Genomic DNA, 27,767 nt, shown 5'->3' on the forward strand with positions numbered 1-27,767 from the left:
AGGCGGCGGCCGCTCTGGCAGCAGCCATGCCAGGGGCTGGAGGGGCCAAATCTGAAGCCAGAGGCAACGGCCCTCTGCCTGGAGGAGGAGGGCTCATGGAGGAGATGAGTGCCCTGTTAGCAAGGAGGTAGCGACACATCATATATTACTCTTCGATTCAGTACGTCTCAAAATAGGCACTTGAGTCATATGAATGAATTTCAGATCTTGTTTCATATACTACAGAAAAGTGAAACTTGACACAGTTGCCATACAGTAGATTTAGCAAACCCCAATGTTGGTCGCAATGGATTTTGTTGTGCCACCTGAAGAATAAGTTCATGTACTCATCACTCTCACTATTCCTCAGTATTATGAGATGATATGTAGTAAAATCGTAATTTAAATGCACTTTGTTGCTGACAGAGAAGTATCACTGTAAGATCTAGAGAAATCTAAGGAATTTAGGTTTTAAAAATGTGGAGTTCAGGAGGAATTGTGTGGTCTGTGCTTTATGATATTAACATTAAACATGATGATATGTTTTTAAAAATAGCAACTGTTTTTCAGAAATAATTCTGGACTCTGTCTTACAGGAGAAGAATTGCAGAGAAGGGCTCATCACCTGAACCTGACCAGAGATCAGTAAGTACCATTAGATCCTTCTTGTCTGCTGTATTCATGGGGTAGGACTGGATAAGTCTGACTTCTTCCTACTCCATTCAAGCATGTACTAGGTATAAGCAAATTGATATTGGATTAGCATTTGTTGGATATGTGTAAAATTATGTGTGTTGACATATCATCTGTCTTTACATGCTTGAAAGAAAAGAATAAATCAAATAAATCAAATCAAATAAAGGAGTGGATTATCTTGAAACGTGTCAGTAGTGAGTTGGGTATGTGCATGTCTCCAGCTAAAAATGTATGTGTAACAACATTAATAATAAATTATGTAATTAACTTATAAAGCTAAATCCTGGTTCCAGCTTCTCAAATGTGAGTGTGGTGGTGAGCTTTAATAATAATTCTTGATAAAAACCAAAGACTTTGATGTGCCAAGTTGCTGTGTGGTTGCATCAGATCAATCCAGCCATTTACTGTAGGCTCAGCCATTCTCAGGGATGAACACAGATTTTTTTTTTTTATACCGCTCATTTAACCAGGCCAGTTTCCACATTATTGCATTTTTTTCCACTTATCTATAATGTGAGGCCCCAAGCAGTTTGTCTGTTTAGTCACAAATTCTTGTTATTAAAATTCCAAACCTTAATTTGGAAACCCTTTTACAGTAATTCATTAAGGATAATATATATTTTCCTTTGTGCTGAGCCGTCTCTGTGAGGTTCAGCTACATTTGCATAATATTTGGTCATATGAGAATGAAAAATAGACCACGCAATATCCAAATGCCTCCAGGACAAAACACCCCTTGGCATTTCTCATTTAGTTTGTGAGGAAAAAATGAATAGCTTCAAATGAGATTCATAAAGACAGACACACAGGCTCTTTTTAGCCAGAGAGTGACATATTTGCACACAGTTAACAAAGGAAAACATACACTGAGTGTAATCCAGGAGCAGCGGCTAAATGTTCACTGTAATCAGTGTATCAGTTCTTGTTTCCCTTCTGGTGGTTGATTCCCAAATGATATGACTTTGAGGCTGCACTGACTGATGCTTTTTAGCTGATGCGCTTAATCATTGAGAGAAGATGCTTTTCATCTGGACAGCACAAAGCGGTTTTAGTGTTATCATTCAGCATCACTGCTGTCGTTACAAAAGCTCAGCATGTGACGGTCTTTCATGTTTTACTTGTCATCACAGACACTGTAAAGTTACCATTGCTAATCGGATCATGAAAGGTTTGGGGTGAAATCTGAGCACTTATCTAACCTTCAAAGGACTGGACTTATGTAACAGTCTGTTACTTACTGTACTCATTTTTTTCTTATACCTTTTTATAAGTCTTATTAAAACACCTTCACAATTTGACATATTTAATGAAAAGTAAATCTGGTCTTAGCATTATGAAAAAGTTTTATAAAGGAAACTGGGTGCGTTCCGTCACTACTTCAGGGATTTGTCACTGAAATACTGCCGCTTAACATCACCGTGATGCTGTTAAAACAAATACAGCATTGTGTCAGTCTACAACTTTCACAAAAGTGCTTAAAGTTGTGCAAAGGCCTAGTAGGTGCTAGTACTGTAAGTGTGGAGAGGAAAAGGAGCTGTGAAATAAAAAGTAACACTGATGGCTTTCTCACTTTGAAGTGATAAAGTTGAATTTGTGTTAAACTTCACACTTTGTGTATTAAGACCGACATGGTAATACTTCATTTTAATTTACAAGGAAAACTAGAATTACCACTTCACATTTGTGTGCCTTTGTCAAATTCATGGGTATGGGACAGAAGTGAGGTCACTGACCTTGACCTTTGACCAGCAAAATTTTACCAGGTCAACTTTGAGTCCAAGTGGACACTTGTGCCAAATTGGAAGAAATTCCCTCAAGGTGTTCCTGAGATATTACGTTCACAAGAATGGGAAGATCGCCAGGTCACAGTGACCTAGACTTTTGTCCACCAAAATCTAATCAGTTCATTATTGATTTGAAATTTGACTTGTGCCAAATTTGAAGAAATCGCCTCAAGGCATTTCTGAGATATCAAGTTCACAAGAATGGGCCGTACAGACAGACAACCCGAAAACATAATGCCTCTGGCTACAGCTATCACCGGTGCGGAGGCATAAAAAACATGTATGAAATAAACAACGTTAAACACATTTCACATGATCAGGTGACATCCGAAGATCACATGACATTTTTGAATGTGAAATGGTCTTTTCATGAGTGTGACAGATTAACACTTTAAATGTCCTTATACTGTATTTGGTTACAGGCACAGTGAGGATATTAATTAATTATACATGATAAATGAGTGTTTAAAATGGAGATAAAGCCATCTCTCCTGAGCGACACCTCTCTGTTTGAACAACCAATAACTCATTTCCCTCATGCATTTTGCAGGCGGCCTGAGAGGAGCATCCATCATTGACTCACTGGATACACTGTATGTTATGGGACTGACAGAAGAATATAATGATGCCAAAGAATGGGTGCAGACCAGTCTCGATCTAAACTCGGTAAGAGACTCCTTCTCGCCTAAATGGACAGTTTTTATTGTTGTCTTTCACTTTTCAATCTGTAACTCAAGTATCTGATAACTCCAACCCAAACGTTGGCCTCATGGAGACTCCAACTAACATAATGAAGTGCTCAGTAGTGGCCTTGCATGCTGGATTGATTTTAAGCTGTGCTTTTGTGCTTTAACACCAACATTGTGTCCACTGAGTCTGACAGTTTTCCAAAGCTCAGGACATGCCAGCAGGTATCAAAAGCTTCCTGTTTGGCCACCAGCCACGCCATGTTACCGACTGATGGGATTCTCTGTCTCTCTGGGTGGGAAATGTGGCAAATAAAAGAGATGAAGGAGAGGAGGGGTCTAAGATAGAAAACTGAGGGAGAGAAGAGGAAAAAAATAAGCCATGCCCCTCCTCACTGAGCAAGTTTGTAATGACCAGGTTGGGAACAATAAGTGTTGCCAGTTCTGATATCAGTTTTGGACTGAGTAACTGAATGTGGTTTTCAAGTGTGGTCCAGTGTGTCAGTGGTTTTGTGAGTTTTGTAAATGAGAGAGGTCATTTCTGGTCCACCTCTCAGTCAGGTTTTGCACTATGTGTAATAAAATGTACTTTATATAATGATGTGTAATTACATAAAGCTTACAAGTCTAATATGTCATTATGACAGTCAGCGTCTAGTTTGACATTAACAGTAAGCAGCACTTAAACCAATTCACTGCCAGTTGTGATGGTGTCAGATGTCTCAACTTTGGTATCTCATTTGCTGAGAAAAAGGTTTTTCCATCAGCATTAAAATCACTTGTTTGTTTCAAGGTTGGTTGCTAAGAGAACAACCCCAGACTGTAGCATAGTGTGCATGATGCCTCTGGTACGTGTATTGTGTGGAAACTGATATTATCTAGGCAACTGTTGTGGACACATAATTCCACTGAGGAGCAGCCCCAGTTTACAGTTTGGGCTAAAATACACTAGCACCATGTTTATGATGTGATTTTATCTTGTGGCGCTTAGCAGCATCTTGATGACTACCAGTTGCAAGGCTATAAGGACATGCACGGTGAGCACTAACCTTGGCCACACATCAGGAGAAACTTCGAGTTTTCAGCTAGTATGCTTCTCTTTGTTGATTTCTGGTGGAAAATTCTCGAGCTATTACCAGCTGCAACAAGAAATCTAATAAACAATATTGCATCAGCAATTATGACTCAGTAATATGATATAGATTAATTTTAAATGTGCCATTCTGCATGGAGTACTTTTAGTACTTTAAGTAGGTTTTGTACTAATACTTTGTACTTTTACTTAAGTAACATTTTGAAAGCAGCATTTTTACACTGTGGTATTGCTACTTTTTTTTTTACATAAGGGATCTGAGTACTTTTTCCACCGCTGTCCGTGAATGCAGTCGACTCTTAACTGAGAGAGGAGCTGTAGCTGTGGCAGCCCTCTGAGCCTTAGTGGAGACTGGTCCTAATGGCACCCGCTGACAAACAGACACACTGTCACATATTATAAAGACAACAAACATACTGTATTTACAATTCACTCTGCCCTTTGTCGCAGATCTGCCAGCCTCACTCCATTTTGCTTTCCTTATTGGGCACCGGGGGGGATCAAACCCACCAGGCAGCTACTCCATCTCCTCCAGAACAATTAGACATGGCTTATTAATGGCAATTTAGAGTAATTCTCCAAATATTTTGATATTGTAAGGGCAAATAATTTGTGTGTCCTGGTGGAGAGGCTGTTCTGTGTCCTGGAAAATAGTGATTAGACGCCACATGGTTTTAAAATCTAATGAAGACATCTTTGGGCAGTAAGTGTGTCATCTCATTGTTCCTGAAAATAAATCAGCCGGTTTTACAGTAATTCAGGCTTTTTTAATCCTTAAACATTTATGAATTTGATGTATTCGTTTTTGGCTAGAATTAAATAAGAATCATGATTGATCTGTGTAAAAGGGGGAATTAATGGGGACAGCCTTCAGGCATTGTTAGCATAGAAACACACTGACACGCACAACCTATCTGTGCACCTGCTGTACTCGGAGAAGTAGTGGCTTTTAGATATCAAATAACTGCAATGCCTCTGAGACTCCACCTTATACTCGGTAGTAAACATCCATGTGTCACACAGTATCATTTTGATACTGAACCACATTGAGCAGTTTGCACAACTGCACACTCGCTGCTGCAGAGACAACAACTCACTGGTATAATATACAGTGTAGATTGGGAACGGGTCAGCAAGCTTGCCAAGAGCCTTAGGAAATTGTCCTAATTTTATCAAAATGCCACTTAAGGATGCATTATGAGAGCAATTGAGGGGAAGATGTAGCACTTGAAGTTAATAGTATGCTCATTAATTAAATTGAAAATAGAGCCATCTTTACTTGTTTTTAACAAACAGAGGTAGGATATTTGTTCTGGGAGAGTGAACAGTTTTATGTCTAAAATGTAAATTTTTACATTAAAATTGGATGATTAAAATATGGTTTTTAAGAGCTACTCCACCAGCAGAGCTTAATTTTTAGTTATTGGCAATTATTGTTTTAAGAAGAATTTCCCAAGAATTTAATTTGTTAAATTAAATTGTGCTATAACACAATTAAGGCCTATTTGTGCACAGTATTCACAGCAGATACTGGATAAGGGGTTCAACTGTATAAATGAAAAATTAGTAATAATCTTTAAAGTTGCAATTAATTTTCATATTTTAGTTGATACAGACAGGTTACAGACAATATGTGAGGTAAATCCTGGTTCCCTTAAGTGAATCCGCAGTTCTCTGACTTGTACCTTCTCCTTGCGTCTTAGTTTTGGCCACATAAGATGTGAGAAGAGAGGAATAGAAGAAACATGTCCTAGAGATGAACTAGACTTGTGTAGTGGTCAGTTATTTTGTATACTGGTGTCGTGTTTGTGCCACAGGAGGGCATAGCAGCAAACTCTAGCAGATTTTCATACTATAAGGATAAGGATAATGTATTATGTAGCTTTATTGTGTACAAAGGGACATGTAGTAGCATATGGAAAAAGAAAGGAGCTGAGACAGGATTTTTCCTCCATGCATTGTTTTTAATTATATTTTGCTGTCACCTGACACAGTCAGTCATAGTCCACAGCAGGTTTTTAGATTCATCTGTTCATCTGTCACTCAGAGATCGACACCCGCAGCATGACATAATTTATCAGTGAAACCAGGACACACAGACGAGGACAGCATTAAAGTAGTCTACATATGACAGCATTTGCAGTGGCTTTCGGCTCGTTTCCCCCAGTGGGAGGCTCATTGTGTTGAGCTTTCACAGTTTTCAATTAAACCTAGCATAGTTTCTGAATTTGGCATTTTTATTAGATTGCAAAAACAGAAACAACTCTGTGCCAAATCAACAAATTAAATTCTTTGAAATGCATCTTGACCATATGACTTTGAAGCAAACAAGCTCCTGATGCAGTTCCTGATGAGCAGCTCAGCAGACAGACAGATCCGTTCTGGTGGCAGAGCCAATTATCAAGACAAAAGAAGCTCCAGAATGTTTCTGCCAGTGTTACAGTAGCTTTTTGCCACAATTTCCACAAGCTGTTGTCACATACAGCTTGAGTAAGCTGGCGTTGCTGTCACTACTTAATGTAGCATTATGAGTTTTTCCTTTTCTTTTTGTGTGTTTTTTTTTTTTTTTTCCTCCAATTTTTCTCCAGTATTTCTGTGTTGTTGGCATTAAGTGCTATTATAATGATCTTCTCGTCACACTTTGATCTAATCTTTAATTTGCAGTTGATTAAATGTTCTTGGGCAGGTCATCACAGCTATTCTTATTTTAGAAAGAGTAAGTAAGTGTGATTAATGAAGACTTGTGCACGTTGCCTTCCAGATTTTATTACTTTGCTTGACCTCCCTCCTCCTCTTCTGTTCTTTCGCTCTTTGTTATTTTTGCACTCTTCATATCACTTGTGTGGCCCAACACTTCTCTCTCATCTGCAAATCTGCTAGATTATAGTGCCATACTAACCATGGATCGTTTTGCTCAAACCCTCTTTTTTAAAGAGCTTTCATTGACTTTTTTATTTGCTTTTAGTTTAAATAAACAAACCTATAGGATGAGCCAAACGTCCTAACTGGGTGTAAAACATTCATATACTGATGGGTACAGACCTTGTGAAGAGGAGGTTATGGGGTTATAACCTGAGAGGTCATTTGTGTCATGGAGATTTTATTGGTTGTGAAAAGAAAATGGGTTTAAAGTAATAACAGAGGGCACAAAGCAAACATGAGCTACACTGTTACACATCATGGACCTTTGAGATTACTCAGTCTGGGATCAAAGAAAGATTTAAACCAGCCATATACTGTATATAGGAGTGAAAAAAGGAAATAAAAAAGGGTGCAGATATTTCCTTTCAGCCCGTTATTTCTGTTCCACCGCTCTGTAGTCTCCTTCATTCCAACCTGGTCACTCATTCATAAATGCTACAGCACATGTGAAGTGTTAGCTACCCTGGCAGTCGCTTATTTAACTGGGATTATTGATTAGTCATTGTTTACTGTGCAGAACACAAATACATTTTTTTTTCCTTTTTAGCAGTATTATAATGAAAGCCTGCTTTGTTGGCAGTGCTGAGGCAGTCACCTGGGATGTGATTAAACTGCTTAGGTAGTTTGCACAGACCTTTGTGCTGAAATAATCAATCAATTAGTGGATTAGAAAATTAATTTGCAGCTGTTTTGATGATCACTAAAGATGTCAAACTTGTACTGGCTTCTATGTGGATATTTGATTATCTCATTGTCAGCTGTTGGACAGACTATGCATTTGATAGTGGCCTGCAGACTGCCTTTTGGCTCTCTCTGTCACAAGAGCAGCATATTACAACTTACCTAACTTTAGTTTGTAATTATGTACTGTACTAATCTTTACAAAGTGCTGTCGCACTGAATGATCTTGCACAAAATGGGCATTAGGTGAGTTCATGTTTCACAGGGAAATCTCAACTATTGTGATTTTACATGTGTTACTGTGCATCGATGAAAGGGCCTCCCTGTGTGTTTGTTGATGATTCTCCTGAAGCCTCTTCAGCGTAACAAGCAACATGTACTGGCAATAATTCCTGATACACCGCAGGGAGAATCTCCTGAGCCAAACCAGAATGGAAGAGTGACTGGATAATTAGCACACTCAGGCCTGTAATTCCACATCTCAGATGAGACTTAAGTGAGTGTGAATTCTCGTGGGTGTAACTGGTTGAGACTGAAGAATGGAGCTGTGGTTTTCTGTTATGGCACATGTTGAATTTTTCTTCCCTTGAGCATTTTATAATGGCATGTGTAAGAAAATTAAATAGGGCAGGGTGCATGACAGAGAGACAGCAGAGTGATATTGGATGGACCTCACCATTGTTTCTGGAACGTACTGCCAGATAGGTCAGGAGCAAGTGACATGAAATGTGTCAAAGATGCTTTTAGTACAGTTGTACTGTACACACTGTAATGTCACATCACCAGGTATTTAGTACTTAGCAACCAGGTACGTGATGTAGGGTATTAGCGTCTGTCTTCATAGTAGTGCATCAAAAACCTGTATTCCCATTAGGAGCTTTTTGTCAGCTGTACTTTTCTTCTAGTACCACCATGAATATAGCATTTGTGGTTTTGAGTGAAATTTCTTGATAATCATTGAATATATTATCATAAAATGGGTTGCACACTTTCATGATCCCCTCAAGATGAATTGTAACAACTCTGATTTTTGAGTTGAGTGGGATCATTAGGTCAGAAGTTTGCTTCATTTAATATTTTGGTTCATGACCAAATACCTGTAAAAAATAATGACACCCCCATTATCTTCAGCTGTATGTTGCATTTATTGCCAATTAGCAAATATTAACATGCTAGCATACTAAACTACCATGGTGAACCAAAGACGATGGCTGTTAGCAGTATTTTCTTGAAATTGTGGTGGAAGCTGCATGTTGTCAGAAGCACGTAGCTTCCTGAAATATAGAACAGTAAAAAAGAAAATGCCTCAAATCTCCCAGAAGTTTCGTCTGTCAGTTTGAGATGTCTGTATGCAGCACAAAATGTCTGCATCAACTTGAGGTCTTGAGGGTTTCATTACATCCGAATCATCCTTGCAGCAGTCTACTGCATTTATATTAAAAATAGCGTACGTGTGTTTATATCAGTGCTGTTTTAAGATGTAAATGAGTTTTTTGGTAGAATAAGCTCAAGCACATTACTCATTGTTGTTGAAGTTAATATGTTCAATCGCAAACAGATGCTGAGCCCGGAGGCCACAGACAGTTTATGCTGCCGGTTCAGATACAGTCTTTTCAGACAGGAAAGAAAGTTGAATGAGATAGTGACTTGGGAGAGGAACTTCCATCAGCATCTCACCAACTACTGAACAATATAGTGGGTGTGTATTGAACACGCATGCAAGAAATGAAGAGAAATGATATATTTGTTTCTATTTCTAGCAGCAAAAGTTGTTGACTGACTTCAACTTTAGATTTGCCTGAGGCATATGCAAAGTGCATAAAATATTTTAAGCAACCATTCATATTTTGATTATTTCACATATTGTCATAATGCCAGTTTTTACTTTGGCTATTTCATCACGTTGTTGAAACCAGTATTTCACCATCCTTATCTAAATTGCATACTGTATCTGAGAGCCTGTAAATGAGGATTTAATCAGATGTTAATGAGTTGTTTTCCAAATGTACGCTTACATTTGAGGACAAGATGAAGTGACATCAGCTGGTAACAAGGAATCTTAGAGTGAGGTTGTTGTTTACTTCTGCAGAGCCATTTTTTGACCCCTACTGACCTACTGTCTGCACTAAACAAGACCCAACTCACTCCCAGTCATGAAGACACCTGAATAAAAACTGTGTTGTTTTCTGTGCTGGGAGATGCTTCAGTGAGGATGGGGTGCCCTGAGCTGAGGTCAAGCTGAGCTGACATTCTGTCTCAGGATGTGGAAAGCAAACGACATTTTGCACTGGTGGTTCATCATTACGAATATTTACCAGCAGATTTTTTTATTATTTGTACAGTTTGTCCCTTGTGGAAAAACGTCCGCAAAGATGATTAGTGAAAGATTCCACGAGAGGTGGTTTTGGCTCAGGAAGTAGAGTGGTTGTCTCCTAACCAGAAGGTTGGCTGTTCGATCCCTGGTCTCCACATGTCCAAGTGTCCTTGGTGAAGACACTGAACCCCAAGTTGCCCCTGGTGATTTTGGTGATCCTTCCTATGTAAATCAGCAAATGAGTTTCATTTTAATACCACTGAAGCTTTGTGAAGACGTGTACTGTATACTGAAACAGATCATTGTAATTGATGCATTAATTAGTTCAGTTAATGACCTCATCTGGATTACTGGCTATCAGTTTGAATATGATGGAATTTTAGGCAGGTCAGATTCTTCTTGTTGGCAGTTTGGGAGCAAGCAGCCTTCAGTGTGACTCAGCCACAGTGAGGGATGTGGCTCAGGCAGTAAGGCTAAATACAGCAGGAGGCATACAATGAAAGACAGAGGCAGACAGAGGGAGTATCGACTATAGCAGGGTGATTAATAACAGCAGAGTGAGAGCGAAAAATTCCACGAGATCTGAATGTTATCATAGAGGATTTGGCGGGGAGCTGCTGCACCCGCCAGGAGAGCAGAGACCTGTATACGCAATGCCATTCTCCCAGGTTTGAAGGTGCGTTGCTTATATCTATGGGTGTGCTGAATAGAAATATACCAAAGATGAAAATGAACATGGAAAATAGTCAAAAGCAGACTTACAAATACTCTGGAATGCAGGAGATGTGAGTGAAAAAGACGGGCTGGGTTGCGATTCAGTTATAATTTATCACCCTGGCAGTGTTTGATTAATTATTCACCAGGCTGTTAATTTGCAATTTAGTGGAGATATTTATGATATGGGTCCTATACATTCACTCTTTTCATGTCTGTGAGCATCTGCTGATTAATTACCATATTGTTATCAAAGAAATAACATGTAAATTACACCTGATGAGATTTGAACCATTCGATAGTAGTTTATCTTAGAGCCTCTCTGCTCAGACTGTTTCTTCAGGATTTATTGGTCTGAGGTGGGAATAGGTATTCACTGAAGCATCTACTCACAGTTTATAAAAATGCATCAAGGAATGTCATAAGAGTGGAGCAGTCAAGTAAAAAAAAGAACTTGATGTATTGTGACTGATAACCATTACTGTCTGTCAGTCAGACCTGAAAAATCTGAAACAGTCCTTTGAAATTTCAAATTAGCACAATGAATGCAGGTTTGAGAAAAAAGAGATGACTCCCTGATGTTTTCATTGTTGCTGAAAAATGAAAAGGAATTTCTCACTTGTGGCAACATAACATCTTTTTGATTGGTTTATTTTATGTGCCATTAGGGTGGGTTCAAAGAACAACACTCCTCTGAGTAATAAAATGAAGTAGGAGCATCAAGTCTGTTGGAACATGCTAATATCCTGTAGTGATAGATGTTGGGGGGAAAAAAAAATCCTTCATTCACTTTATTTCACCAGCCTCTTCTGACAAGTGTTAAAACAATTTTCAAAATGTAGGTATCCATAAATCCACACTGCAGCTTTTTAAGCCAGTCTGTGTAACTGTAATGATCTCATCACTCACTCTTCACAGCAAGGTTGATGTCGCTCATATAAAGTTTGAGCTGTGTGGGCTCATCGTTTGTGAGGGCCCTTTTGTTGGGTGGAAGACCTCCCTTTCGAGGAAGCTGCTTAGTATGCTTCAGAGCCTGTGCCAATGTCAGAGGCTGTTCTCACAACTCGCAAAGACTGTAATTACTGTACATTAAGTAAAAAAGAAGCTGGGTGGAGATGAGCAGCCTTGGGATACTCCTTTCAGCTTTGAATGTGCAGTGTGCTTGGCAGAGAAAGATTAGAGTAACAGGATCTAATCGGTCCCTTTCATGATTTTTCTGTTAATTATCAATGTTAAGTTAAATCACAGCCCATAAGTGTGAATCACTATCTCTGGTAGGAGATGCAATCATCTGCTTAATTTTTATCCTTGGTTCACTGGGTCACTTTATCCATCACATCAGTCAAATTTTGCTTTGAAATGTGGGAGCCAGCTAAAACCTGGATCGCAGCAGTGCAGACAGTCATCTGTCCATCGACAGTGATGCCTCTTTATTAGCAGTAAATCATTACATTAGCATCTGAGCAGGACACTATTAGGCAACAGTCTCCTTGGCACACAGCAGCACAGCAGCCGTGCCAGTCAGGCTCATGCTCTGGGCAAATCTGGGCTGAATCTGGTGGCAGTGTTTGCCATGGCTGTTGAATGCTCACCAACAGAGAAACCAGCATCAGGCGCTGTCGGCACACTGCCTGGTGCTTGTGAGGCAGAACTCCTACAAGGTATGACAGCAATGCACCCAGTGAGTCATTGCAGTCATTAATTAATTTTGTTTTGCCGAGGCTCCTTCTGTACAACAATTAGATACAGTATGTAAAGCTGTTAAAATGCTAATTTAATGCATACTTTAGATATTCAAACATTGTTAAATACAATATCCTGTTGCCTGTTTGGTTTGAGACTTGAATTCAAGTGACAGTGCAGTGCACTTTCAAACATGTGGTTTGGTCCAAACTAAGGGAAACATGATACACTGTTGTAATTCTAGCTTATCTTCACCCTGACTGCAATTTTTGTGTTGTCTTCCATCAACAGTGCATCATAGAACCTCAAATGTGAGTGACTAATAGTAGATAATGCAGCATTTTAATCCCTCTAGTGTACATACTGTATATATATACAGTATATATGTACTCCTGTGACGCAAAGAGCTCACAAACAAATACTAGCATTACTTCATGTGGGGTTGGCATCAACCAAAAAGAGGAGAAATGCAACTCCTGTGAATTCTAAAGTTGTCTTATTTAAATGTTTGCCATATGTACGCCTGCATTCAGGGGTCAGCTGTGTTTTAGAGTTGGAGGGTGGGTAACTATGATTCTGAGTTTAGGAGTTCAGGAGAGCTGTGTGCAGCTGAGGCTAATAAGCTCGCTGCTTGGATCGTCAGTAATTCGTTCCAAATTGTTGGGGCGACAGCATGTTAAACTGCAATGGCTTGTTTTTGGTTTCTGCACTTGTTAAAAGCAAAAGGTGCAGTGTGTGTGTTTGGAGGATTTGGAGTTGTTTAAGGGCACCTGAGATGGAGCATACAGTTAGTAATGAATGTAACTCATTACTTTTGCTGCTACTTTTTCAATGAGTCCTGTGTAAAGTAACTGCAGTCTACAAGTAACATGGCCAACAGTGACTATGAACAGCCTTTTTATACAGAGATCCTGACATACTGCCACTGAGTTGACACTTCATTATGACTTCTTTACTTGTTTACCTTTTATATAGAATGGCACCATGAACAGGCAGTGTAGAAAATGGCTAATAATGACAAACGGGTAAGTACAAGTTGAAAAATAGCCATCTTGTACAGAAGTAGAATAAGCACTTTTATTGTGGTATTGGCAGTGTCACAAACTTTTAATTCCTGCACTCATGTGCCTTACAAGAATTGGTGTTACCATGGTTCCCAAATGATTTACGTAAATATTGCCTACGTGATACAGATCGATTATTGCTTCCTGGCAACTTTCACATACACACACCCCCTAATGAACCGTGTCTACCAGAAAAGCACACCAGGGTTCCTTTAACCAAACCAAACAGATGGGTATGAAAGCCGCCATAAACTATATGAGGCAGCAAGGGAGATATACAGTCAGATCCTTTCTTTGAGCATTGATAGAAGCTCTCAACTTGGTTTTGCCTGGCATAGGAAAAACTTCGTCTAGTGTAAAAAGTTGTACTTTAAAGCTGCAAGACTGCAATGCGGATTTGTTCTGGTTGTTGAGTAATCATCCTTCAGAAAGTCAATTATTCCAGGTTTCATTGCAGCAGGTTGAGAAATGAAGGTAAACAGAAAAACTGGAGGCTGGATGTTTCATGTCAACTGTAGTAGTGATGAGAGCTTCTGTTTACTCTGGCAACCTTGTGTTCTGTCCTAATTAGGTCCCCACTTTGAGCACCATGAAGGGAGACGAGTTCAAAATAAGTAAAAACAGGCATTATTCTTTTTACCGGATTTCTTTGTCATGCTTGCACGATAGCAGTGATGCTTGCTGTGCCAAGCATAAACGTACCCTGAAGAGCTACAGCACTGCTAAACTTAACACTGTGGTGAAGCATTTCATGTCTTGGGATGGATAGACTACTTTCACAATAATCTTTTTTGGGGAGATCGATATGGTTTTAGGAATCCCGTATGATTTTCTTGTAATTTATTTATTATTTATTTGCAACTATATAGAATTGAGATGGATCCTCGGGCACAATCAGACTTAAGATGAGGAAATGTCCAAGCAAACGCACTTTTAGATGAAACTGAATGACTGATGTTCATATTCCCCACAACTGTCTTTGATCTGCACTACATTGATTTCCCCCTTCTCCATAATGAAAATCAAGTTGAGCTTTCAGTCAGATGAAAATGTACATTTTACCATAAATATTGAGGAGCTTCATTAGTCAGCGAATCTTAAATGGAATAAAACATCAACTATTTACTCTTTTTGCCATAACGTTTTTAGAATTATGGGGCTAAAAAGGTATACCATGATGCTCTGTTTAGTCATGTCAGCTTGATGTGTTTGTCTAATTAATTGTACAGGTGCACATCCCTAATCCCTTTGCAAAGTTTATTTTGTTTTAATCAGGAACTAAACTTGGATAATGAATAAAAACAAAGAAATGTACTTCTTATTTGGACAAATTAAAATGTTAACCTGGAAAAAGCCATTAAGATGCAACCAGTTCTAGAGTGAGCCTCAGTCAGACTTGGATCAATCAGCTGTGTCGTTATTCAACTTCACCTCATGTACGGTTAAAATAAATGTATATTTATTTATAGAAACAGCCTCCCAGAGGACTTTGACATAGTTTCAAATCTTCTGTCTTCATATCTTAAGATATGATCATTTAATCAGTTTATGTCAGTGTGAAATTTGTTGTTTAGTTATTCTCAGGGCCTCAGGGTTTGCTTTTTTAGTTGATCTAATGGAGACACAAGTCTGAACATTTGCCCCATCTGCACTGAAACAGCGCGTTAGCTGTTCCTGAGTAATACAGCAAATACGAAAATCAACTAAATTCTATTCATTATTGTTTAGCATTCCTTGAAGCACAGTTTCATATCAAATGGTTTTTGTTGGATCTTTGAAAGGAAACTTTACATAAAGCTTGGTGAGTGATTTATTGGGCCTGTACTGTGAAGTAAGAAGTCTGATTATCAAAACCGTTGTCAGCATATTTGTCCTCCCTCACTCAGCCTTCTGCCTGACTTACCAAGGGCCACGATCACGGGTGATAAATAGATCCTCCCTCCTAATCACTGCTATTTTAGTACCATTAACAAACAGGCCACTCGTTTTAGAGCTGGCAAGACAGCTCGGCTTGGCAGGCCTGCCAGAGGCCCCCGTGCTTTGTCTCAAGAAATGTTCAACAATGTGCTGACTGGAGGGATGGAGCCAGCGCCAGCACCTTGGTTATAAATTCCCCTGCTGTTATTACCTGATTCACAGAGTTGCATAACAGATGAAAAGGAAAAATGCATGTTAAAGCAATGATTATTCATGTTCTTCCCAAGAGTTACTTAGTAAGACTGATGCAGTTCTCATGTCTGTATAGCAGAAAAATTAGCTACAGCAAGAAGAGCGTAGCTTAGCTTAGCATAGAGACTGGAAACAGGGGTAAACAGTTAGCCCAGCTCCACCCAGAGGAAACATCAGCACCTTTGAAGCTCACCTATTAACACATTTTATCTTGCATGTTTAACCAAAACAAAAACTGAAGTGTAAAATTGTCTTTATACTAAGCTAAGATTGCTGGCTGTAGCTTCATATTTACCAGACAGACATCTACTGTAACTCGCAAGAAAGTGAAGAAGTGTATTTCCCAATATGTTTAGCTACTCCTTTAAAGAGCAAAACACATTTGAAGTTTTTGAGGCAATTAGCCATTTATATTAAACCAAAATAATACAAAATAGGATTAAGTATATAAATGTTTGAAAGACAAGATATTGTATGGAGATAAATGCTACCAGATGCTAGTGCCTCTCCACATCTAGGCTTTTCACGTAGTTCTTTCTGTCGCCCAATTACAGTTTCCTTATTATCCACACTTGAGATGGCAATTTTCTTCTCAATGGGTCTCAGAGTCAATGAACGCCAGTCTACTTCACCCTTCAGCTAGCATAAGAGGCAATAATTATGGTGACATATTGAGACACATGCAGTACTACCTTATTTCATATTTCAGTTTAGAAAAGAAAGTAGACCAAATGTTGGCAAACAGAAACACACTTGGCACACTTCTTCTTCTTCCAAAGCTTCATAGTTTCATAGATTCAAGAAATACTGTCATGCAGTGTTTTTTATATTTGTGGTAAGTTAACTGATGTCATTAAATGTCACAAAATCTTTTCCTTGTTTTTATATTGACTAAATTTTGTTTCTACGCACATAGTTAAGAGCTGAGATCATTTAAAACATGCTCTGAAATTGTATAAAATCATAGAGTAGTAATTTGTTTGATGGGACAAATGTGTTTTTGTTTGTTTTTCAGAAGAAGATGCATTAATAAAATCCTGCTTTTGCAGATGTATAGTTTTGAGGGTGTTTGTTAGTTATAAATCCCAGAGATGTTGGAATTATTACCTGTACTCTAATAGCTCATATGATAAATTCAGCAGTATGTAGATTTCCACTCCACTGATCACAGTACACAGCACAATATGTCAAGGTCAGGTTTCTGTTCAAATTTAGTGCAGATTTTAACTGAAATTGCAGAAAATTGCAAATGAATGCATGTTTCCATCCACAACTGTTCAAATATTAGGAGGCTGGTGCGTTGAGATAAACAGTTGTTGGCAGGTACCATAGCCTCAACTTGCTGTTTCTTTTGATCACTGTTGCTTGGTTCAGACTACACAATTTGTTTGTCTGATATAATGGTTACTATGTCAGATTAAACAATTATAGAGGAATTAATTTTTGGATGAGGGATCTGACAGACACACAGCACTTTTCTGGTTCTTTCAACAGCTTAGGCAAATAAAGAACCCAAATACTATTAGAGAATTTATGGTATTAGTTACACATCAAATTAAACTGGTGAATAATTGCTCTCTGTTAATTATAATGCATTTTACCACAGCCAATACAAAAAAAATCTTGGACTTATTTGATACTGAACAATACTAAATCTAAAAAATATCTAAATGCCAAAAAGAAGAGCAGCAATGGATGACATTTCAGAAGCAAACAGCAGAGAGGTTTGAATAAAATTCAAGCTGAGCCGGTAAACTCGCTCTCAGTTAATCAATATTGCCCTGCAGTTGTAAGAGACTCTCAGACCAAAGAGGAGACAAAACACTGGGAACATGATTATATGGCTTTGACTTTCTGGCCTTTTTGAGGTTACCTCTAGTTGCTGATTTCATTGGAGAGGGAATCTCCATTTCATCAGATTTAGGAAGAGAGAGGGGTTTGAGAGTCAGGCTGTTGAAGAGATTGCCTCATAAGCTGAAGTTCACCAGCCTTATTCCCACAGCAGTAAATGTGTCTGTCAACAACCAGACAACCTGTCCCTGATTTCCCTTGAGCAACATACTGAACTCCTGCCAGAAAAGTCATACTTAACTCAAAATAACACTGAAAAAACGCACAAGAATATTTTGAATAATGAGCAAGTTGCATAATGTACTTTAAGGAAATGTATTAATATTATTCAATAATAATATCCTGCTATGCAAGTACTATCTATCATTTACCAGTGCAGTATTATGGGGCTGGTAGTGAGGATGATGCTAATACATTAATATTGATATTTGGATGTAGACTTATGAGTACACCACAATTTCCTAATCAGTGATCGTGAGGTTAATCAATCCGTCAGTCAGCAGAGGGTTTGTAGTTCAGTTACATTATCTCCTACTGTAGCATCACTTGTGGTGTTGTCACGGTGAGTCACTGGAAAACCGTTTCTGTACAATTTCCAACATACCCAGTATGTTCATTGTACAGGGAAACATGTTTCCTAACTATGAATATGACAAATAAACCCCATTTTTGTCACGTAAAAATGTGTCTGTGGAGTTTCTTTGTAACTCAGTATAAATCTGGTGATGATTTATATTTTTCTTAGTGTGAACAATCTCATGAAAAGACCAAACACAACAATGAACTGATCCCACTGATCTCCTCTGTGCCATAGACCTCTGTTAATGTCCCAAAACTATTAAAACACAAATAGCCACACAGTTGCACTGAGCAACATGTTTCTTCAGCACAGACACCTATACTGTTGTGCTGATGTAAATACAGCACTGACTGACAGGTGGATATTTGTGACGCCTGTAAAGTTTCCAACAAATGCATTATTATAGGAATTTATTCAAGCTGTTGTCTTCAGTAAATGAAGCAATATATTCCTGACCCCTTTTTAATATACTAACGGGTCCATTTTGAACTGAGGTTTGAAGCTGAAGGTCACAGACAGGCTCAGCAAGCCAGAAAGTGCTGCCAGGTGGATTCTTCGTTTTGGTCTTTTTAGGATATTTGTTCTGTTTACACTATATCTCATAATTTTAACTAGTATAAGTAAAGAACATAGCTGACCTTATCTTTTAGATAATGCAAATTCATTACGGAATGAGAGATGACAGAAAAAATATTGTAATTTTAGTAAATATTAAAGTGATAATATGTTCTAGCTTAGCCAGTTGATGTTCACGTTATGTTTGGCATTGTGTGGTGTTAAGCAGTTTGTACAACACACAGGATATCAGAATCAGCTTTACTGGCCAGGTGTGTTGGACGCACAAGGAATTTGACTCGGGTATAGTGGCTCTCAATGTGCATGTTCAATGTGTAATAGCACAAAAGCTGTCAACATGTGAAGATTAAAACTGAACGGATATATCAGTTGTGACAGGACTGGCTACTGCTGTGGTTATTGAGGCCAGAAAACCAATCAGCTGTTCACTGCCACTATTGTTCAAGCACAGGTTGCACTCTGAGTCACCTCACCACCCACGTGTCACATTTTGTCAAAAGATACAAGTGTGGAGTTGCTCTTTGTGTGGCCTTTTCCAGTCAGCACCTTTTGTTGGTAGAACTAAGGTTTACAAACATCATCATCCACAGAAATATAATGACTCCTAAATGCAAACACCACCATGCAGCAGGAGCTTTTTGCAGCAACTTTCTTATAAGAGAAATTGTTTTCCTGTTCTCTCCACAGGTGCAATCAAAGGTGTAATTTGTCAATTGACACCCCCAGTCCTTGTGGAAATAAGATTTAGTTACTCCTGAACATGAAGTATTGCAGTATGAAGTGTTTTCTGGTGCTTGCACTGAACTAAATTCTTGAGTTTATTTTTCCTAGAACTAACAAAGCCATTCTACAGTACATTGAATGAGTGAAAATGACACTAAGTGGACAGATTAATCTCTAACAGTAACATGATATATATTACTTCAAGTAAACAAACGGTTAACAAGAAGTCAGCCTGAATACTGGACTGGTAACAAAACAGCTCCTCCACTATGATATCTGGATGTGTTTAGTCAGCTGATGCAACTATAAAATCTATAAAACACACATGTACAAATTGGCACAGCTTGATGTGATTAATTTGATCCACATACTCATAGTATACAGAGACTTCACAGCTTAAGCTGTGGGAAATGTATCTACACATCTGGGCTATAGTGTACTGAGAATGTCTCAAAGGGCAGTTGATCTCCCAGCCTTCCCAGTTATTACACAATTTCCACTCAAAAAAACATGAATGAAATAAGAAGAATAATTTATGATGACTGCAGTGTATTTATGTTTTCCATACTGCTGACTGAGACCTTGGCCAAATGTGACATTTAACATTTTGATCTCTCTCTTGGTACTACAGAATGGCGAGGCGTCACTCTTTGAGGTGAACATCCGTTATGTTGGTGGGCTGCTGTCAGCGTACTACCTGACAGGAGAGGAGGTAAGATTAATAGATGCCTTCTATCCATCTGAGATCTGCTGCTTCCTTTATCCTCAACCTGCCCAGTAGTTTGAGTGATGAACAAGCTGCCTCTGAGTGTGACTACATTTGTGTATGTCAGTGTGTGTATGTATTAATGTGTCAGCACAGTGCTCACATCTCACACCCTCCTACATTAAGCATTTTCAAGTTGCAGGTTTTAAAACCAAAACAGTATCACCCATATAAAACATATGCGTAAGGTCCATTGTTTGACTTTCACTTAAAAAATGATGTAGATTAATGTGGGCTTAAGGTTATTGCGCATACTAAAGTTGTGTTCACTGCAGCTTTACAGTAAACGAGGTCCTGTTGTGAATCCAAAATGAGCTGCTGAGCATTTACCACAGTCTGTGTAAAAACTACTGGTGAAAGAAGATTTTAGATTCTTTGTCAAAGTATAAATATACTCCATTAGCAGTAAAAGTCCTGCATTCTAATTTTTACTCAGTACCTTAAAATGGTACGCAAGGACATAATTACTCTAAACCACAGGTTACAAGTTTTTAATCCATCTGGTCAATTGAAAATTTTCACCTGGAGAGTTTTGCATAATTCTTTTCTGAAAAATGTTTTAATCTTTATTATAAATTGTTTATTTTCATTGAAAGGTTAAAGGGAAAATAATCAGCCCTAAGTTTAAATTCAGATCTGCTGACATTGTATTACTGTTGTAGTATACAGGTAATGTGGCAGAAGGTTAGAGAACAGCTACTACAGTTGTGTCCTTGAAGAGGCCACAGTCACTCCAGTGAAGGGGCCAAGTGTAGAGGACTCTGGTTAATGATGGACAAGTGTGAGGCTGTGAAACTTTATGAGTGTGAAGCACTTGTTGGAAAATAAGTATGAAGGCTCTGAAAACATGGGTTTAAAAACCAAAGGTTTAAAAACTGCCCATGACGGCCACAGACCACAAATGGGCCAGTTCATTATCAGTGCATTGTGAAGTAACTGGAGGTCAGCATGTCACCATAATGAGCATCTGCCTGTAGCAGCCTCCTGGAGCATACGCGCAACATTTTCGGTAGTTGTAGTGTTTTGAACGTCACTCAGCTGAGGAGGCTGAAATCAGTGCAGCGGCAGAATTAATGGAGAGAGGATCCAGTGACATATGAACACTCACGTCGGGTTAATGGACATTGATTTGCAGACCAAGCGAGTTGAGGGGAGAGTAGCATAAAATTGTCCACCACCGCGGGATGAGTGAAATATGAATACATTGGTGGAGCAGAATACATTCTTGAATCCATAATTCCACATTTGTGTTCCATTAATGCAGTGCAGAAAATGTTATTCTGTCTTATTCACTGGTCCGTGGAAATTTCTATATATGGCATCAATATGGCATTTTCTAAAACAGGTGAGTGCAAGGAAAGAATAGAGTGTATTGTTGATGAGGTTTTCTCTTACCTTGTCATGTCATACAAGGACTTCAGTGTCAACTATTTGGGGTGAAGTAACTCTATGAAATGAGATACATTAATGCTACTTTTATGTCTTTTAATGTTTCTTTTTTGACCTTAGTCTTGTCATTAATTGTTCCCATCCATCTCTGTTGTTCACAAGTTGTGTTGAGACAAATGATGACCCTTTTCCCACATACTTTCCTTTACATTTAGACTGTTCTGCTGTTTACATCACTGTATACCATTATTCTTTTGAGATGGAGCACACCATTGCAGTTTCCTGACAGACGTATCAATACCCTTTACCTCAGTGCAGTTATCCATCACATGGCTTGTACTTTCTGTGAAGAGTCCCCGAGACCAAGATTTATGGCTACCTGATCCCCTTCCCCTCAGTTCCCCCATTAGGGTCTGTTCCTCTGAGTCTGCTGTTTCATCCAAATGATAAAACCGACAGATTGAAGGTCTGGATTTAAATCACTTGAGATATAGTGTAGGAGGCTATTAGGAGATTGTGGATCTAGTTTGTTCCTGAGGACACTGAGCAGCTGGTGCCACTGTAAATGATTGCTGTGGAGCGGATGATGATTATGGCTCCTTGCAGGATGCAGCTTGCAGGAGCAGAGCTGGACCAACACCTGACCATTAATAACCTCTTCTTGTTGTGACTGTATTTTCTATGGGGCACAGAAGGAACATGGTTGGTCTTTATGTGGGCAGTCTCAAGGTTAAACGTAATGTTGCCGCCCCTGCTCATTTTGTCGCATGGTCATTGTTTGCAGTCGCACACACCTACCTAGCCAAACCAAATGATAGAAGTGGATGGTACTGCAGGTCTAAGCTGTGTGTCCTGCTATACATGTCTGTCTGTCAATAACTCGGGGCTGCAACAATTACTATCATTACCAATTTCTCTGTTGGCTATTTTTAGATACATTTTTTAATTTAGTTAGTAAAAATAGTGAAAAACTTCCACAAACTAAAGCTGTGATTCTGCCACCAGTTGAACTGTCTGTTGCCATAGCAACCACTGCTGGCACAGGTCTGGCTGTTAAAGCCAACCATTTTGACAGACCTCTGACCAAGCAAATATCGACATAGTGCATCTTTTATCTACTTCCAAAATTGTTTGGCCATTATCTATAGGCAAGGTTTTTATTAAGACTGTTTTGTGATTTGCTCATTTGTGATTTCTTAGTTTTTCTGCTATCACTTTAGTTCTAACTAAGCTAACCATAATGGAAAATGAGAAGGTACATCACACCACTTTGAATGTTGAGATAGGTGCCATTTTGGGAGGGAGGCGCTGTATTTACCTGTAGGCAGATAAGGCAGGATTTGTGAAGGATGAAGTCAGAAGGCAGTGGGAGGTCAGCAGCCGGCAGATCAAAACATCTGGTGTTCCAGATAAAAAGGGACAGACAAAAGACAAATTAAATGTAATAAAACAGTTAAAAAACTGGCAATCAGTGGGTGAATCCCATTTCTCTTATTTGATCATTCCTCGCTCCTCCATCCTCACTCGACCTGAAAGTCGTTCTAGTCTTCATACAAGCGTGTTAATTGTTGACTCAGCCTCTGTTATTCTACTGACTGTGTCCACACTGGCAATGTCCATTTGTAAGCATATACGTAAATATGTGTGCTGATGAGACCTTGTTGTCTCATCCCTTACACTTAGCAAGAACATAGAATGGTGAAGGGAAAAAGATCAGCCTTGTGTGAAAATTGCCATCGGCTGAGCTGAAGCAGCAGGGAGGGTGGGAAGGAGGGCGGCAGCAGCCGGCAGAGGGGAAGAAAGACGTGTGCATATGCTCATCAGCAAGAGTAAAGAGATGAAGAGAGGAGGGTCAGGAGAGGTGAGGAAGAGAGAAGTGTGTTCATATGTTGATCAGCAAATGCAAGTGAGCATGAGAAAGTGATATAAGGAGGTGGAGAGATACACCGAGGACTGGAGATGGTCAGAGAGAGATAGAAAGAAAAGGAAGAAGTTATAAACACTATTTTGGGGGGAGCGGTGGCTAATGGGATGCAGAATTTTCCATTTAATTAACATTTGATTTCAGCGCAAAATGGTGCCCCATTTTGACCTAAATTTGCCAATAAAAAGTTAATTGATATTTCCACACAGTTATTGCCTGGGAATAAGTGTGTTCATTGATAAAGACAAGCCAAAAGTTAACTGATTAACAGCAATACATTCTTCTAAAATACATTCTTCTAGTACCATTAGCATGAGGGTTTAGTTTGAATGGAAACCAGTTACTTGTAAATTTATTTTGCATGCATGCAACTGTGATTGTTTTTTGCACAGGATGGATTTTTATGGAAAATGCAACAATCTTACACTGGCCAAGGCTGCATGTTTATGCAGGAAAGTGTCTAGATTTATAGCAAACTTTGTCAAAATATAATAATTTTTATTTTTTAGCAGCAGAGTAGTTCTTCTGGTTGTGCGACCAGTGACAATCCATCAACCAGGTACAATTTTGAACATATTTTTCTCTACATTTCCTGGAGTTCGTAGCTGCAGTTCTCCTGTTGTTTAGAGATGTACAGTCCTACAACAGGAGTTGATAGACAGCTGTCATTCCCTCTGTAACAGACAGGTGGGTGCACATTCACATGATTTATTCATAAAGATAAACAGCTTGAGAGTGACTTGATAGTAAGCATGCAAGCAAGAACAATGTGTCCATGGCAATTAAGTGAAGTCGGAGGAATATGTTGTTAAAATGTCCAATTTTTCTGGCAAAGTGTCACAGGCCTCCCTATTGTAATTGGTCCTCTGCCTTGTGTGACGGACTGTTTTTGCTCATGAAAGATGCGCATAGGCAGAGAACAAGAAAGACAAACAGATAGGGAGAAGAAAGATGAGAGACAAAGAGGGAAACAAGCAAGAGGGAAGGAGAAGAAAGAAAAATAGAAAGCCAGAGAAGGGAGGCTGGCAAGAAATGATAATGATAGGGTGAAAGAGAGAACAGAAAAGAGCGGGTTCACATTTTCCTGCTATAGGCAGGTAAATATTAGGAGTCAGACATTACAATCATTGGCAGAAACCACATTATGAACCTCATTTATTCTGCAATATCCTGTCACGCCAACAAATAAAGGTTAGAGCACTCACTCTAAAAATAAACTTTCTGCTCAACTACAGCACAGCTTCTGATATCCAGGCATATGTTTTCTGAGAAATGAAATGCTGCTGTGGTTGTCCTTCAGACGACGTAACAATTTTTACCTGCTTATCACACTTTCACATTTATAATTATAACTGGTTGGTAGCCTTCAATCCACCTCTTTGACAGGTCTCAGGGATGAGGGATGAACTGTTTAAGGGCCGTGACACACCAAGTTGACGGTAAGCCATCGGGTCGGCAGTGACTGTCTGTCCGGGCTTGTCTTCCTGCTGTGTACTGTACTGTTGGCGCTAGACGGAGCCTGTCGGTGGCTTTTCGGTTCAATCTGTTAAATCAGCATCAGGCTCGCTGGCGAAAGAAACCGCTATGATTGGCTGGCCAGCTTAGTGAATCAGTGCATGAGAAGAGAACGATTTGGGAAAGCCCCTTCAGCCTGGTACTGTAGTATCCATGTTTTCACCCATTTTGTGCAGTTTCTCATTATTTTTCACCTCCTTTTTCCACAAGTAAACGACCAAGAGCAGAGAACGCCTGTGCCATTTGCAACTTCTTAGCAGTCATATTATCAACTAGAATCTGGTATAAACAGCAGCTGTGTTGAAGGAGAGCTACTTCGTTTACAGCAGGTATTTCCACTAGCTCTTCTTCTTCCCCTTTCTGGATGGTGAATACAGATACCTCCACCTGATGGTGGGGGGAGTTATATCTGCCATGCAGGTGCAGAACCTAGTCAGCCACTGGCTGTAATCTGTGCAGTGTGTTCAAGTGCCGCTTTTTCAACTCATCTGGCCCAAACAAGAGTGATGGGATGGGATGCAGCAGTCGGCCTCGCTGCTCGTTCTTTCATTATGGCTTGATGTGTCTTCTATACTCTGAAGCACTAAAGCTTTGGGTTTGTTTGTTTGTTTTTTTATCTTTTTGCTAAAGTTTATACACTTTACATTTTGTTTAAGACCTGATGGTATCATATAAATGCCAGTCTTAGAGTTTTTTTGTGAGATAATGTGGTGTTCGAGGGGTATAATGTTTTGCATCAGTCCATGTTTTCCTTGTAATTTGGGTGACCCACTTCTGTCTCCAAATATGGTTTTTTTTTCAGGTCATATCACAGCAGAGCGCTCACAGAGAAACAATATAAATATCATACACATCACATTGAGAGATATGCAACAAAATGTAAATTCCTCTCTTTATTTGGATGTTTTTTCTCTCTGTCACAGCATCACTAAGTCACAAGTGGTTTGCAGTGTGTGTGGCATGCATTTACTGAGGAGGAGCAAAGTTTGCTCTTAGATTGAATGATCTGACATTTACTACCCCTGCTTGAGAAGATCATGCAAAGTATATTGATATTCATACTGTAGCTATTGTCGAGCAGTATGTCTTAAGAATAACTCACAAGCAGATACGCAATAAGAATATGAAAATGTTCTCTGTACATACGCCTGCACGACTGTTTCTACTTCTCTAACTCTTACAGTGCCTCCAGAAAATTTCCAACTCCCCTGACATTTTCTGCTATGACACTGAATTCAAAATTGGTTATGCAGTTATTTTATTAATGGAATTTGGAATTTTCATATTGTGATAAATGTGATGTTTTAAACCTTTTTGAAAATTATATGAAATTAGTGAGACATTTTAAAAAAATATTTAACCCTCTTGGTGTATTTTTTTACACAGCAGTCCATGGTGGGGATTGCTGTGTACTGGTGAAGTTATATTTTTCTTGGACACAGTAAAATCTTGTCTGTGCCCATGGTTGAAATGTTGTGAAAACTGTAAGCTTGACTATATTGAAATGGGAGGAGTGATCGAACTGTTTTGGTGTGAAGGATTACTGGCATTTGTGCTAGGACTTGTGCTAGGACTACCCACCTGCTTTGGTACAATCATGTGCTGTTCTTCATAGGATAAACAAACAATGTGCATATGACCACATTTTTCAGTAGCTCACAGACTGTTTGTTGAGGATATACTGGCTAATTTGACTTGGAGATAAGTCCCTTATTATAAGCACGTGATGTAAATTCCAGTCGGCAATCATACAGCTGTCAGTGCACCAAGATTTACATAGTGACAATTATGAAAGTGCTGCTTCTTCCAAGCTTTTCTCCTGGAAATGTGTGCAGATTAATTTGTAGCAAAAATGGCCTTTTTAAGGGAACATAATATCTCCCAAATTACGTTTTTTGTCAAAATAATGAGAAAACGTTAACATATCTGACACACACAGTATAGATACCAACTTTCATCAAACTCAATTTGACAGTTCTGGGTGAAAGGTTATCCAATCAGAAGCTTTGTCCCGCCCCCAAAAATGAGGAGACAACAGCTATTTTAAAAAAGACATAACCATTATTATTGGGGTTTTTGTTTGTAATGTTATATAGTGAATAAAACAAATGGTGCATAGAAAATATAGAGTTGACCAAATATTTAGTTTCAAAAGAGGACACGACAGATGTCCTTGAGTTAGGTTTGAGTAATTGTAGAGGTGCGAAACAGCTATTTAAAAAAGACACAGCCGCTTAAAAATGACACAGCCGCTATTATGTAGTGTGAGATGAATAAAACAAAAATGGACATACAGCTAAAACAGAGTAGTGATTTTGCACATTTTTGACCCGTGGGGAACATGAGACAACGGATGTCCTTGAGTTATTTATCGGGGGTAATTATTTAGATGGTAAAAACACCATTTGCTTGAGATAAAACAGAGCCTATAGCATATGTTCCTCATCACAGAGCTGTGTTTTTTGTAAGAGAGGTGCAAAAACGGGGTAAAACACCTCGCAGCTGTTCACCCCCCTCTCTCAGACTCGTTGCTTTATAAACCGCTCTGCTTTTCTGCTGTGTTGTACCTCTGAAAAATCATTTCCTTCAGCAAGCAGCCTGTAATAACGAGAGAGAAAAATGGCTATATCATCCACTCCTATTGAAAAATTATACGGG

The 27,767-nt window shown here is 39.0% G+C and overlaps 1 protein-coding gene across 2 annotated transcripts in view; it reads left to right on the forward strand.

The window, feature by feature from the left end:
* The window catches only part of LOC109954665 (mannosyl-oligosaccharide 1,2-alpha-mannosidase IA), a 193,856-nt gene that overhangs the window by 106,469 nt on the left and 59,620 nt on the right, over positions 1–27,767 (forward strand). For both annotated transcript variants that reach the window (XM_020590154.1, XM_020590153.1), the window contains 2 exons: positions 3,010–3,125; positions 20,147–20,227. In XM_020590154.1, the coding sequence (XP_020445810.1) occupies positions 3,010–3,125; positions 20,147–20,227 (197 nt within the window). The remainder of the gene's footprint in view (positions 1–3,009; positions 3,126–20,146; positions 20,228–27,767) is intronic.

Source organism: Monopterus albus, unplaced genomic scaffold (assembly GCF_001952655.1).
Source record: "Monopterus albus unplaced genomic scaffold, M_albus_1.0 scaffold11.1, whole genome shotgun sequence".
Lineage (NCBI taxonomy): Eukaryota > Metazoa > Chordata > Actinopteri > Synbranchiformes > Synbranchidae > Monopterus > Monopterus albus.